Here is a 13,946-nt window from a genome sequence, read left to right as displayed (position 1 = left end):
CTATTCTCGTTTCCAACTTCATGTGTGCAAGAAGATCCTACAACATTTTAATGAAGCACCAACCAGGGTGAATAACCTCTTAGATCTCGTTCTAGCGTCAAATGACATTTCTGCAATGATTACATTGCAGAAATGTCATTTGACTCAGATCGTGTGCCAATACATGTTACTGCATATTCACCAGCTCCCAACAACTAAAAAGGGTGACATCACTAGCCTCAACTTGATGTAGACAAGTGCATCAGAGTTGCCTCTCTCATCCCCTGGGAGGCCTTATAGACTTGTGATCCAGAATTAGCTATGAACATTCTCACAAACTGGATAAATATGGTTGCCAAATGTGCTGCCTCTAAAAAAAATCACAATCAGTCCACATACCAGATTTTGGTGGAATTCAGAACTCAAAATGAGTTTCCAGCTGAAGCAACAGCTCCATCACACATGGAAACAGTCACAAAATGTCAGTGACCACATTGTCTATTCAAGGGCACAGGCTCAGTTCAACTGCCTGAAATCTCAGGCAATTAAAATGTATGTTAACCATAATCTGGCTAAAGGGAAAATTCCATATAAGAAAGTGAATCTGAACTTTCGTCAGCAACTTGATTCAGAATTGTGGCTCAATTTTTGTCACAAGATTTAACAGTAATCCTCCTGCAAACTCAGATCTGGCTCTACCAACAGAGTCCACCCAGCATGAAGTGTTGAATACCATTCAGATCACAAAACAACAGCTGATCATAGCCAATTCTCTACCAGTCTCGTCAACTGCTGGTGATGGAGTTCCCCAATTCGTGCTTAAATGCCCATACATTATTTAGCCACTTTCAATTATCTTCAACCAGTTACTCTCAAACCAGATCTTCCCACAACATTGGGAAAACTATTTCATCAGACCTTTAGCTAAAGTACAGTCGCCATTGCAACCCTAACACTACCGACCTATCTCTAACTCCTCCGGCCTACTGAAATTTCTGGAGAAGGCCTTACTCCCCATCCTCACCAAGCAGATCTTGCCCAGCAATCCAACCCAAATCCACTACTATCTTCCAAACAGATCAGTGATCACCAATCTGCTAGCAACCACTAGTGCTATATTGGCAGCACTTCAGAAAAGACGAGAACTAGCAATTATTTACTTAGACATTGAGGCTGCATTTGATGCCATCCAAGTAAACCAATTTCTCACTCTCCTGGAATGTCGTTTCCAGATTACAGGGAATATACTATACTTCCTCTCCTTTCTTCTGCAGGACTGGGTTGTAAAGCTTCATGCAGGAGATCACACTCTTACAAGATTCGTCACTGTAAGAGTTCCACAAGGAGGGGTTCTCTCGGGCCTTCTGTTTTCATCTGTCATCTCCCCACTGCTTGCACATACTCAGTGTCTACTGAGCTGTGCAGATGATATCAAAATACTCACTCCCATCATCCCCAGTCAAGACCTGGATCTGGTAAAAGTGGAAATTCACTCTCACCACAGTCATAGCTTACCTCTGCCATTTTGGGCTCAAGGTCAGTCCCGCTAAGCCTGAATTCATAGAAGCAAGATCCTTCATCTCTCCAGTCTTCAGTAGGCAGCTCCCTCATTGCAATTGTTCCAGCCATGAAGTACATTAGAATGGTTATCTTTACACCTTTACTCTATGCTGCTGAAATTTGGGCCTCAGCAGCACCGTCAATAAATAAACCACTCTTTGCAGCAAAATTGTGGCTCGTAAAGTGGGCCAACAGGAAGCACAACCTTCTAAACCTGTTTTGCACCATGCAGCTTTCTGACTCTCGGGATTCCCAAGCTTTAGTATTAGTAATGGCCGCATGGTGCAAGAAAGCCTATGGCTTATGCTGCACCAGCCAAAAAAAAAAAAATAAACTAAATAATAATAATTAATAAAAAAAAAAAAGGAAATAAACCTATCATCCTATGCGCTCCCTTACCCGAAAGTACTATCCAGATGACCTTAATTTCCCCAACCTGTCGGCCTCTACCACCCACGAAGGCAACTTATTCCAGTATTTTATAACTCGCTGACTAAAATAAAACTTCCTGCAGTCCAATCCAAACATTTCCTCCCGTAACTTGAATTTATGTCCCCTAGTTCTAGCATCATTTATAATCTTGAAAATTTCGTCCTCATTCATTTTACTGATACCTCCAGAGCCTTAAACACCTCAATCAAATCTCTTCTAAGGTGTCTAGTTTCCAAACTCTGCACCCACATATTCGAAGTCTTTCTTTATAAGGACGCCCTTTTGCCGATCTCACCAGGCGAGTTACCCGTCTTTGCACCCTTTCAAGAAGCTCGATGTCTTTCTTTAGGTGCGGTCTCCATACTTGAACACAGTATTCCAAGTGTGGTCTAACATAAGCCTTATATAATGGGATTATCACGTCCCTATCTCTATTTGCAAAAGTTCAATAGATCATCGATAGGACACCATGGGCCTTCCTTGCAACCTGTTTACAATGCTCAGAGAATTTCATGTCTGACCGTATCGTAACACCCAAGTCCCTTTCCTCCAGTACTGGCTTTAGTTGAACTCCACCAAGTGAATAAGTTTTTTTGGGATTACTGTTTCCCAGGTGTAATACCTTACACTTTGTTGGATTAAAGCATAGCTGCCATTTTTCTGACCATTCCTGAAGTCTATCTAAGTCTCTCTGAAGAAGCTCAGCTTGACAGTGATCATTAACTACTCTACCAATTTTAACATCATCTGCAAATTTAGACATCACGCCCTCTATCCCTTCATCAATGTCGTTTATGAAAATTAAAAAGAACAGTGGTCCTAATACTGATCCTTGGGGAACCCCACTTCTTACATCAACCCAATCTGAGGAATAGCCATTTATCGCAACCCTCTGCCTCCTGCCCTGAAAGTAGTCATGCTGAATGCATCTCTTGGACAGATTCCTCCCTCAGCAGATGCTCAGGCATAGTCAGAATCTTGATGCCGACCTGAATAAATTTGTCGCTGACTGGAGATGTCAGAAAAAATTCTGAATAACAGGACTAATCAGCAATGACTCATCTGTGCCTTTGCTTCTGTCTGATTGAGCTTGTGCTCCTCTCTCAATGTTAAGTCAGCTGAATGACACCTAACTCTTGTGGGGAGTTCTCTCCTTTGTATTGTTATGTTTTCATTGTAGATAATTGTATCCTGGAAGTATCGGAGGGCTGTTAACCCCTGGCCTTATGGTGAAGGGCAATAAAGATTATCTCTCTACTTTTCATACAAAGCTCCAATCTGCATAGATTTTTTTTTGAACAAATCACCTGCAATGGCCTTCCTGCAGTCCATTTGATCGTCTGATAGCAAGAATGGAAGATACTTTGCACATATGCAGTGCATCCCTAAATCTTGTCGGGATTGTCTACTGAGAAAAGAGGTAGTTCAGTTTCGTGAGTAATCTCAACAACAGTCATTTGCATATCATTTTGCATGAGTTCCTTCACTTTCATTGATAGTATCATCATTTTGCAATGTCAGGAGGAAGCCCACTGTAAGGAGGTTCATCTTCCAATGTTATGTTTCCTCTTCATTTTTAAACCAATTAAACTATTCTTAAATGCTGTTTTCTTCAAAGCATCATCTCCATAAACTTTCTGTAATGCTTACAGCATCTCTGTAGCACTTTTCACCTGATGTTAGCATGCTGTTCAAACTGCGACATTCTGCAATTAGTCAGTTGTGACACATGAGTGAAGTGGTTGGGCCAGTTCCTACTTGGCATGCGTGCTCACCAAGGTCAACATCAATGCCCCCATGAAACCTTATATCTGTGGCACAACTATTTAATTACCAGCATCCAATTCTGGGAACTTTTTTGAACATGTTATGAACATACTTATAGTCCAAATACATAGCATGTATATTTAATTAGTATATTTAGCTAATACACTAATACTAATTAGTATATTTAGCAAGAATGGTTTTTATGCTCCAATATTTCTTTGCAAGTAGAAATACACATCTTTGTAGGCTGGTATTTATTAAACTTATAACATGAGTTCTAGTATTTCTCTCTCTCTCAGGGGGTAACTCGGGGAATTTTTTTTTTTTTTTGGTTGGTGCAGCATAAGCCTCAGGCTTCCTTGTACCATATGGCTAATAATAATAATAATAATTTCACTGAATAAATTATCACTCCGTCACCCACACTTATGTAAATTTTTACAAACAGGCTTAGCTGTGTGTCTCTTAGTGCAGCAATCTGTTTTTGCCAGCCATGTTCCTGCTTCCTGCAGCAATGAGGGACATAGGGCCATGGAGATTTTGTGTTTAGAGAAGGGTTTCTGTATATGGTGCTTATTTCTGGATATTAAAAAAAAAAAAAAAAAAATTGTAAATAATTAACTATACTCTGAATGTACAATTTTGTAAGGTAGCAAAAAAAAAAAAAAAACAGTTTGACAGAATTATAAGCTTCTGAAGGGTGGTATGTGAAATCTTACTCTTTTTTTTTTTTTTTTTTTTTTTTACTGAAGAAGTAAAAAAAAAAAAAAAAAATATTTAGTTATGAAGTAAAGCATTTTGAGCAATGTAAAAAATTTCAATGAGAATTATCAAAAACTGCCCACACTAAACATTTTATGATTGACTAGATTTTTCACCCCATGCCAAAACTCATGTTCCAGAATTCCAGACTATCAGTGATATATTATCATAATAATAGGAAAGAGCAAATAGAATATTATTCCTGATCATTTGCTAAAGAACATGATTTTATTCTGTACAACATTTTTAGTGAATGCATGTTGTCAAATAAAGAAATGTAACATAGTGGGAATCGTTATATGTTAATATAGTTTTGCTGAGAATGTTATCAGTAATTGGTGAGTGCATTAATAGCACCTAACTTTAAGACACTGAATAATTTTTTACAGAATTTTTTTTTTTAATTAATTAATTTATTTTTGTTATGGGGAGGGGGGGAATAAAGTATCTTTACTACTGATTTGTGCATCTTGAAGATTACAAGGATAGACACATCTTTAAAAAATTTAAAATTTTTTCATACACATGGTTTGCCCTTCAGCATTATTTATTTATGTTATTAAACAGAAATCACAATTTACAAAAAGAGTCTTATTTTCCATCACAAGAGTGAAGTTTCTTTTCTTTTTGCTATAAAAGGCTTATGTTGATACAGCATCTATATATGAAAATCTAATTATACGTCATGACATAAAACATAAATAGACGCTCATAGTTTTCTATCAACTGTCAGCCTTCATCAGTTATTCACTCTAATGGTTGAAAAATCTTTCAAAGTTATGGTCATTTACTTCAAGGTAATCATTAAGAAATCTGATGTTTTTTACAATACTATTATAAATAATATTTTAATATATAAATTAAAGACATTTTAAAGAAATTTCATGCTTACTATAAGCAGCACTGACACACCCACTAATTTAGTAAAATAATTTTTAAACATTTAATATCAATTATAAATTGAATAATATGCATGAGTTACATTCAATAAGCTTTTAGAGTATTAGTTGCATTTATATGTGGGTTATGGATTCTAATAGTTTTATCTAGGATGATTTTTGTTAAAATATAAACTTTCAGAATGCTGAGGAGGAAGTGCCCCTAGGAAAGAGTGGGTCCGAGGATCCCCCAGGAAATATTTTAGAAAATCATGGTGCCAAATGCACCAAAACTGGATTTGGGGGTGGGAGTGTTCAAAGCCTTAAACAATTAGTTTTGAATGCTCCCCTCCCACAGAGATCTCAAGAAAAAAAAATATTTTATCATTTTGGCCACTTGTTACTTTTGCTGTTCACTATGCACTTCCACTTTTTTGTTGTAGTGTGTTGAATAAAGTCACCTTTTCCTCTATCTGATACTTCAATAATACTGCACTTACTCAATAAACACTCATTCCACAGTGATGCTTTTAAATACAGTAAACCCCCGCTATTCGCGGTATCTGTATTCGCGGTTTCGCGTATTCGCGATCTCCGATTTAATATAAAATGAAACCTAAAAAAAAGTGAATTTTAAAGCGCCGTGAATATTTTCCGCCATAAAAAAAAACATGGGCGTAGCTAAAATTATCTTTCCCGGTCAAAACAGTGCTCAGTGGGTGGGGGGAGAGGGGTGACAAAATCGGAAGCGTGGATGCTTCTCACTAATCCTTGTTCAGTATGTGTTATGCGCTTGTCATGGAAGGTTTTGTCGTTTGCTTTTAATTTATATGCTTATAAATTGAATAAATTTATAAATTGATATGCTTACAAAAATGATAAATCTACTATTTTGCAGTGTAAAACAGACTTTTCCGAGTGTGTTAACGGAAGAAACTGACATTATTGTGGACAAGTTCTTTCTAACCCCTACAAAAATATGGCTACGAATAACAAGAGAAATGTGAAAATATTAAAGAAGGTGATGACATTAGCGAATAAAATTGAGTTATTAGATAAAATTTCTAATGGTGAAAGTGTCTCGGTGGCAAAACATTATAAAATCAATGAGTCAACGGTATGATCAATCAAAAAATCGGAAGAAAAAATCCGCCGTAGTGTCCATGAAAACGCACTAATTGCTTCAAAAATTTGCTCTGTAACTCGTGATGTTAAATTAGAAAAAATGGAAAAGGCTTTAAATCTGTGGATAGAAGACCGAACTCAAAATAAAATTCCGTTAAGTTCATTCATCATTCTTGAAAAGCCAAAACTCCTTTATCAACGCTTTAGCGAAACTGGTGATAGCACTGCCGCGATAAGTTTTTTTGCTAGCAAAGGCGCTGGTTTGAAAGATTTGTTTGAAATTTCTAATAAATATTACATTTAATATTAAATTGTTTCTTATTTTCATTTTGATGCCATATGCTTGCATTTAACTATGTACTGTCTATATACATAGTCATATTATGAAGGTACATACAATACATACATAGACAAAATTTTAGACTCGTTTTTCTTATAAATTTCATACTTTGGAACGGAACCCCTTTATTACTATGGGAGCCATAACTCAGTATTTGCGTTTTCGGTATTCGCAACATTTCTCAGGAGCGTAACCCCCTCTGTTCGTGGGGGGTTTACTGTAATGGCATCATAAGCACTAATTTGATATTTCAAGTTACAAAGGTGTAGTAAATTGAAGAAAAATAATTAATAAAACTAATTTAATAGGTATTATTTATTTATATTCAAAACATTTTTATAAAGATTTCCACATTAAAATCATGTTATCATTATATTTCTTATATTGTGATTTGTTTTTTTTTGCTGTTTATGTCTATGGCTGCATGATGGCCCCGAATAAGCATGTTTTTATGTGCAGGAAACCCTCGTATAACATGGTACTTGTACAACATGGTTAGAGAATTTTGGTAAACCTCGCATAACACAGTATTTTTGAGCATTTGTGCTGAGAAAACCCTACTATTATTATGCTGGATGCAATTTTTCAACCTTTCCATTCTTTTTTTTTTTTTTTTTTTTTTGTGGATCCCTGCTGTTGACTTGGTATTCATTATGAAAAAATTATTATTGGGAAATCCCTGTGTGAGGTTCTGTGCTTGTTTTAAAACACACACACACACACACACACACACACACACACACACACACACACACACACACACACACACACACACACACTTGTGACTTCGAAGCATTACTAAACTTTGTTCTTAAGAACTGTATTGGAATAATTTCTTTGTTGTGAATTAAATTCCAGTCCTAAATTATGCCTAAGGAACTTATTACTATTGGATAATGCTCCAGGCCATCCAAAAGATTTAAGTCATTGAAAATTTGAAGTACTGTTCCTGCCACCTAATACAACTTCTTTAATTCAGCCATTAGATGAAGGCATTATATCTACCATTAAAACTCATTACATCAAAAAATTTTCAATGGATTTTGGAAAAAATTGATTCCAAATCTATTGAAGTGATGCAGGCATGGAAACATTTCTCAATTGTGGACTGTATCAGAATCATAACTTTATCACTCAAAGAAATGAAACCATCAACATTAAAACCATGTTGGAAAAATGTATGGCCAGAATCAGTTCATTCAGGAAATATGGTCAAACTGGCAGAAAACAGAATCAGTGCAATAGTAGATATTGTTAAGTCGATAGGAAGGGGAAGGTTTGATGATATGACTGCTGAAGACTTCAATGGCACTGGAGGTCAACCAAATTAATTCAAAGAATAATCCTGCAGACAAATTCTGAAGTTCCAAAGTTTATACTAAAAAGTATATGAGAAGGCATAAACTTAGCCAAGCAATTAGAATCTTATTTTCTGAATGCAGATCCTTCGACTGAGAGGAATACAAATTTCAAAAGGGAGTTTCAAAAATGCTTAACTCTATACCATGCAATTTACAAAGATCAAGCAAAGCAAACAATCCCAGAATACTAATTATTTAAAGAGAGCAGAAGATACATGAAATCTAACTGCTGCAGAAGAAAGTTCAGATGGTGAAGATATACTGAACAGAGATAACATTCTCATTTGATTGTGCTTAGCAGCAGTGAAGAGGCATAAAATTAAATTAATGTACATTATCTGACATATATTTATCACAGTTTGTAAGAAGTATGTTCAGTTATTACTATTTTTAATAAAAATTAAGTTTCCAGTAGTTATAAAATGGTGTATTTCTGTTAGCTTTTGAAGCGTACCCCTCTTTTTGTACTGGTTCTTAGCCTCGTATAGCATGGTTTCGTGCTACACAAGATTTTATGGGAACCTAACTACCATGTTATATGGGCATTACCTGTATTTGCTTGCATTAAAATGTCTTAGACGAGGCTCTGCCATTCTTATAAACAGTATTGCTGACACAGTAGACATCGATATGATTTTTTATTTTTTTTTTAACTTCTAGAATGCTATTCCTGTACATTCCATCAGGAAAAAAGCTCTGGTTTTATCTATATATGCAGGGTCTGATCATAAAGTTTTTTGATTTGTGCTGCAGTGAAAGAACCACATACAAATAAAATAAAATTTGTATGCTATAGTGTGTTCAGTTTTGATGGGAAGATTTTTGCTCCAGTGTAGCATATGAATTTTATGGAGTTTAATTTTAACCATTTGCCCTGAAATCTAACCTTATATGACTGTTGAACCATGTATGTAATCCTGTTATTCATATAAATCGATATGAAACGGGGGGAGAACTTTTTGGGGTTACACAAAGTTTCGAGTCTACATCTAATCCTAGTTATAATTTGCACACTGTTGAAGGTTAGTTGTGTGTTTATCATTTAGCACATTACAGTGTTGAATGATCAGTGGATGTACATCAAGTTTTGCATGAACTTTGGTAAAAATGCTTCAGAAATATTTTTCTCAAATGCTGTTTCAGCATTTTGGAAATACCATAAAATCATTTCAGTGGTTTAAAATATTCAAAGAGGATTGAAGTTCAGAGTAACAGGCAGCTGACTACCTAAGAAGTGTCTGGTAAAACAAGTAGCTCCTTTGGATCAAGTTAGGAAGATTTGGTAATGAAGAGGGTAGCAGTGAAGTTTGTGCCAAGGGTTCCCATTTAAAACTGAAATAAACATAATATCTCTGTTTTTCAAGAACTCAGAAGAATCTAGATTTCATCTGACAGGATCTAGGTCTGTGACTATGACCCTGAAAAAAAAAAAAAAAAAAAACCAAAACTTCCTTCACTACTTCACTTCATTTTGCCTGTCCTGTGAATCTTGTTTCTGAAAATGAAAACTCCTTATGAGATGGAAACTGTTTTTGTAGAAAGTATTACTGAAACAGCTGACTTATATTAAAAAAAAAGAGCTTCCGAGGTGCTTCCGGAACTGGCAGGAATGTTCAGATCACTATACGCTGTCTTACCAAAAATCACTGGATGCTTTAGTTATGACCAAAACAAATTATTGCATTTATTCAAAGAAATTAATTGGTCCAGCTTTGGCTGTAATGACTGCTTCAATGCATCATGGAAGACTGCTAATTTCAGGGAAAAAGCTGATGATACTGTTTCATTCATCCTTTAAAGCATTTTCTATTTTCGAATTCATTCCAATTATGTCCAGGTGTGTTGAGTTCGGAGAGCTGTTCCGACGGCAACATTGTTCTGATGTTATTCTCACCAAATATGTTGATAGTCCTTGTTTTGTGACATGAAACATTGTTGAATGATGTGAGAATTACTTCCGTAAAATCTTCACACTGCATACCAATGTTTTAGCAATACATAATATATATACCCATAAGGTCTAATGTTTTTGGTCAGACCTTATTTATATAATATGTGTATGCAGGAGGACCTTGTTATTTATGGGTTATTTATGTTTAGTTTTTGAGATGCTAATATCTGAATAATGGGTAGCTGTTTTATTTTGCCCAGCATCGATCACATTTTTTTTTTTTTTGCACTTTTTCATCCACCTAAGTAGTGCTCAGATTTTAAAGAAATACTATAAATACAAGAGGACTAGTGATATCCAAATTTTTCTACTTAATGGATAAGCTTTAAAACACAGATTCTGAAATATAATAAATAAATAGAATCAAATAATATGCATGCAGCCTGCCAGTTTTTAAACAGCTCATTTAATGATTTATCAGTCGTACCATGTGTGTGTGTGTGCATATATATGCTTGTTAGTTCTACACTTCATGTTTGTTCGTATCTATGAGGTAATGAAAGTCTTACATGAAGATTAATTAGTATATTTAATAACCACTCTTACACCATGTGAAATTAATAATATAGTTTATTAAGCTTATAGCCCAAACCACTATACATTTAAGGTGATGTTTCAGGCATCTTACAATTACCCATCATCAGGTCATGCTGCTGACAGACTCCAGCTTTCCAGTGCTACCAGTATGCATAACAAGTTCTGGGAGCATTGGCAAGCAGGAGTCTATCACCAGCATGCTCTGATGATGGGTATCGGTAAGGTGCTTGAAACGTCACATAAATATATAGTGGTTTGGGCTATAAGATTAATAAACTATATTATTAATTTCATGTGGTGTAAGAGTGGTTATTAAATATAGTAATTAATCTTCTTGGAAAACAACTATGAAATGTCCTCCCCTAAATTAAAATTAGAAAGCTTTACAATATTGTTCTCAGATTTTTTTTTAAATTTTTTTATGAAAACCCCAAAACACAAGAGTTATTAGAACTTATAAGTACTTAGTACCATGCTTGGGTTGGAGGTTAAGAAGACGAAAGAAGATATTTGTTGACATTAGACTTGAACTTCTGTAGACTGTAATTTTCAGGAAATACGTATGAAGGAAGGTTGATATAGGAAATGGCAGTTGAATGAATAAATGAGGAAGATGAAAAGTTGGTTCTGTGAGTTTGAAGTTGGACAGTAAATGGACGTTGGCTGGTGGCGGAACATGTTTGGACTGTTTTGAAAGAGAGAGTGGGAATTATAGAAGCCTATTCAGAAAAACAGTGCCCATGGAAGTATCTGTAGAAAAGGCATGCAGCAGAAACAGTACATCTATGAGACAGCGAGTGGCGAGACTCTGTTAGAGATGAGTCATTAATTAACCTAACTGTCCCCTTCTGAATGGAATCTTAGAAGCCTGAGAGAGGTTTTTGTGGGGCACCCCCCCAGATGTGGGAACAATATTCCATGGTAGGGTGGATTTGCGATTTGTACAGAGTGAACAGCTGTTTGGAAGAAAAGTAACGCCAAGAGTAAAAGAGGAAGCATTATTTGTAATGTGCTCGTGCCAAGAGAGATTAGAAGTCAGGGTAATCCCCAAAAGAGATATATCATCTTGTCTAGAAATCAGTGTCACCAAAGATAAGCATAGGAGCAAAAGAATCCTTTTTGTGAGATATAAGACAAGACTGAGTTTTAGAAGGATTGAAATCAACTAAGTTGTCTTTGCCCCACTGGAGATCGGCATTTAAGGAATTGGTAGTGGATATTCAAGAAGTTAAAGCTGATTGCTCAAGAAGTTGAAGCTGCAAGTGGAAATGGACATTGTTGAGATTTGAACGGAGACCACGTATATTTGTGAAATGGACTAGGAAGTGTTTGGAAGGTTTAGATCTTTTCGCAGATAAGCTTACTCTATTAGTTTTACAATTCATGGTGTATTCAGTAGTAAAAAGAAGTGGGGGCATGCTGTATGAAGTAATGAAATTTTTGGATATGGCGTATAAATGGTAAGAATATACCCAGATCCTTGACATAACATGGCCTTGACAACTGCCCTTGCATACACACTACTTGGACTCCCTCCAGTCACTGTCTGGCAGAGTAGATCTAGCAAAATTATAGGCTAGCTGATCCAGAAGCCTCCAAGGGAGTTACCAATAGGTTCGGTCCAGTGTACTAACTAGTGGCTGGCCTGCGAACACTGTTTTAGAGCTGTACTCTCGAAATGTAAGGAAAATTCGATCTCGCCATGATGTCCATCCTAACCTCAAAAGACTTCAATCATACTGCATGATGTTATAGATGGGGAAGGTTGACCGAAACTTAGCTCTGGAGACTAAACATGGGTTCCACCACTTCAAGCCTCCAATAATCAAAGCAAAGTGGTGGTATTGCACCAGTTGATGAGAGTCATCTACCACCTGGTATTGATGGTCAGTGATTAAAACAATGAGGCATCCAAGTATCATACATGAAGCATAATACTGTTGTAATAATGCAAAAGATTATATCCTATTAATGTCAATTATAAGATGTGTCATTTATAGATTTAATATTTCTCAGTTTCTGCAGACAATGAAAAATATAAAATTGGAAGTAATGAAGAATAAATAATATGGATTTTCAGTTAATATTCTGAAACATAAGGTATACACATTTTATTTTTTTTTTGTTTTAAACTAAAATCTATTTATACTTATAAGGATGAAAATCTAGCATAGTGACACATTCTCTGAAGCAGAAAATTATAGAAACAACAAAAAAAGGTATTATTATTTACTTCAGTAACTGCTGAAAGTTTATATGTTGTAGTAATCTGTTAGAAGTTATCATTTAACCAGGTTATTAAAATAAAACTTATTCCAAGAGTAATTAGAATAAAATCATTTAAATTAAAATTCATTGATCTATAAATATTTATATTTCCTGTAAGCATATCCAATGTGTGTTAACTTATATTTTTCTCATTTATAATATAAATTATAATTTATTATTTACTTTTCTATATTACTTATTAAGATACTGAATAAATTGCTTGTATATATATTTGCTAGCTAATGACACAAAGCTATCCTCCACCAACACGAATTCATGAAAACCCAACTTCTGCAATTATTGAAGCTGTTCCAAAAACTACAGAATATCGTTCTCAGTTTGCATGGCCTCGAGCAGGACTAGAGATTCCAAGTGCTGCAACTCGTAAATCAGTGTCAATGGGCCTGATTGGTACTCAGGTGATAAAAAAAGATGGAGAACCACCAGGTTGGAAGACAGTTTATTCCTCTTCATGTAGAATAATAATTATCACAACGAATACTACTTAACACTAAGCTAAACAATTACTAAATAAAATTAATTATAGGAGTGATTACACTGGTCTCCATGTATATGATAAAGGCACCATGTATATTGTTCTGCTACTGTCACATGTTAATATTCAAACCATTACATAACAGATACAAGAAAGTTGTTAGTAACCCAGCTGATATTGCTGATGAATTGAATGGGAACTTTGCATTGATCTAAATGGAAGACCTTTTATGGGGAAAGGAAGAAACTCGTAGTCAAGCTGAGCAGTATGAAATTAGTGATATTTTACTGAATATCACTTATTTCACTAATTGTACTGTGATTACTGAATATTGTTTATTAGAAAAACTTTCAAACCTAATGGCGAGTAAGGCCATAAGGTTTGAAAGTTTAATGGAATATTAAACTGGCATAAAGGAATTTATCCCATTAAACTGGGATAAAGGAATAAGCCCACCCATAAAGGAATTCTAAGAGTGAAGTGGGTAACT

General features: G+C 35.4%; 1 protein-coding gene across 8 annotated transcripts in view; it reads left to right on the top strand.

The window, feature by feature from the left end:
- The window catches only part of LOC150086883 (uncharacterized), a 791,472-nt gene that overhangs the window by 474,929 nt on the left and 302,597 nt on the right, over positions 1 to 13,946 (top strand). For all 8 annotated transcript variants that reach the window (XM_090371653.1, XM_090371652.1, XM_090371655.1 and 5 more), the window contains one exon: positions 13,200 to 13,407. In XM_090371653.1, coding sequence (XP_090227779.1) covers positions 13,200 to 13,407 — 208 coding nt within the window. The remainder of the gene's footprint in view (positions 1 to 13,199; positions 13,408 to 13,946) is intronic.

The sequence above is a fragment of the Mastigoproctus giganteus genome, chromosome 4 (assembly GCF_048544385.1).
Source record: "Mastigoproctus giganteus isolate SK-2022 chromosome 4, ASM4854438v1, whole genome shotgun sequence".
NCBI classification, from domain to species: domain Eukaryota; kingdom Metazoa; phylum Arthropoda; class Arachnida; order Uropygi; family Thelyphonidae; genus Mastigoproctus; species Mastigoproctus giganteus.
The sequence above is the reverse complement of the archived record's forward strand: the minus strand, read 5'-3'. Positions and strand labels throughout refer to the sequence as shown.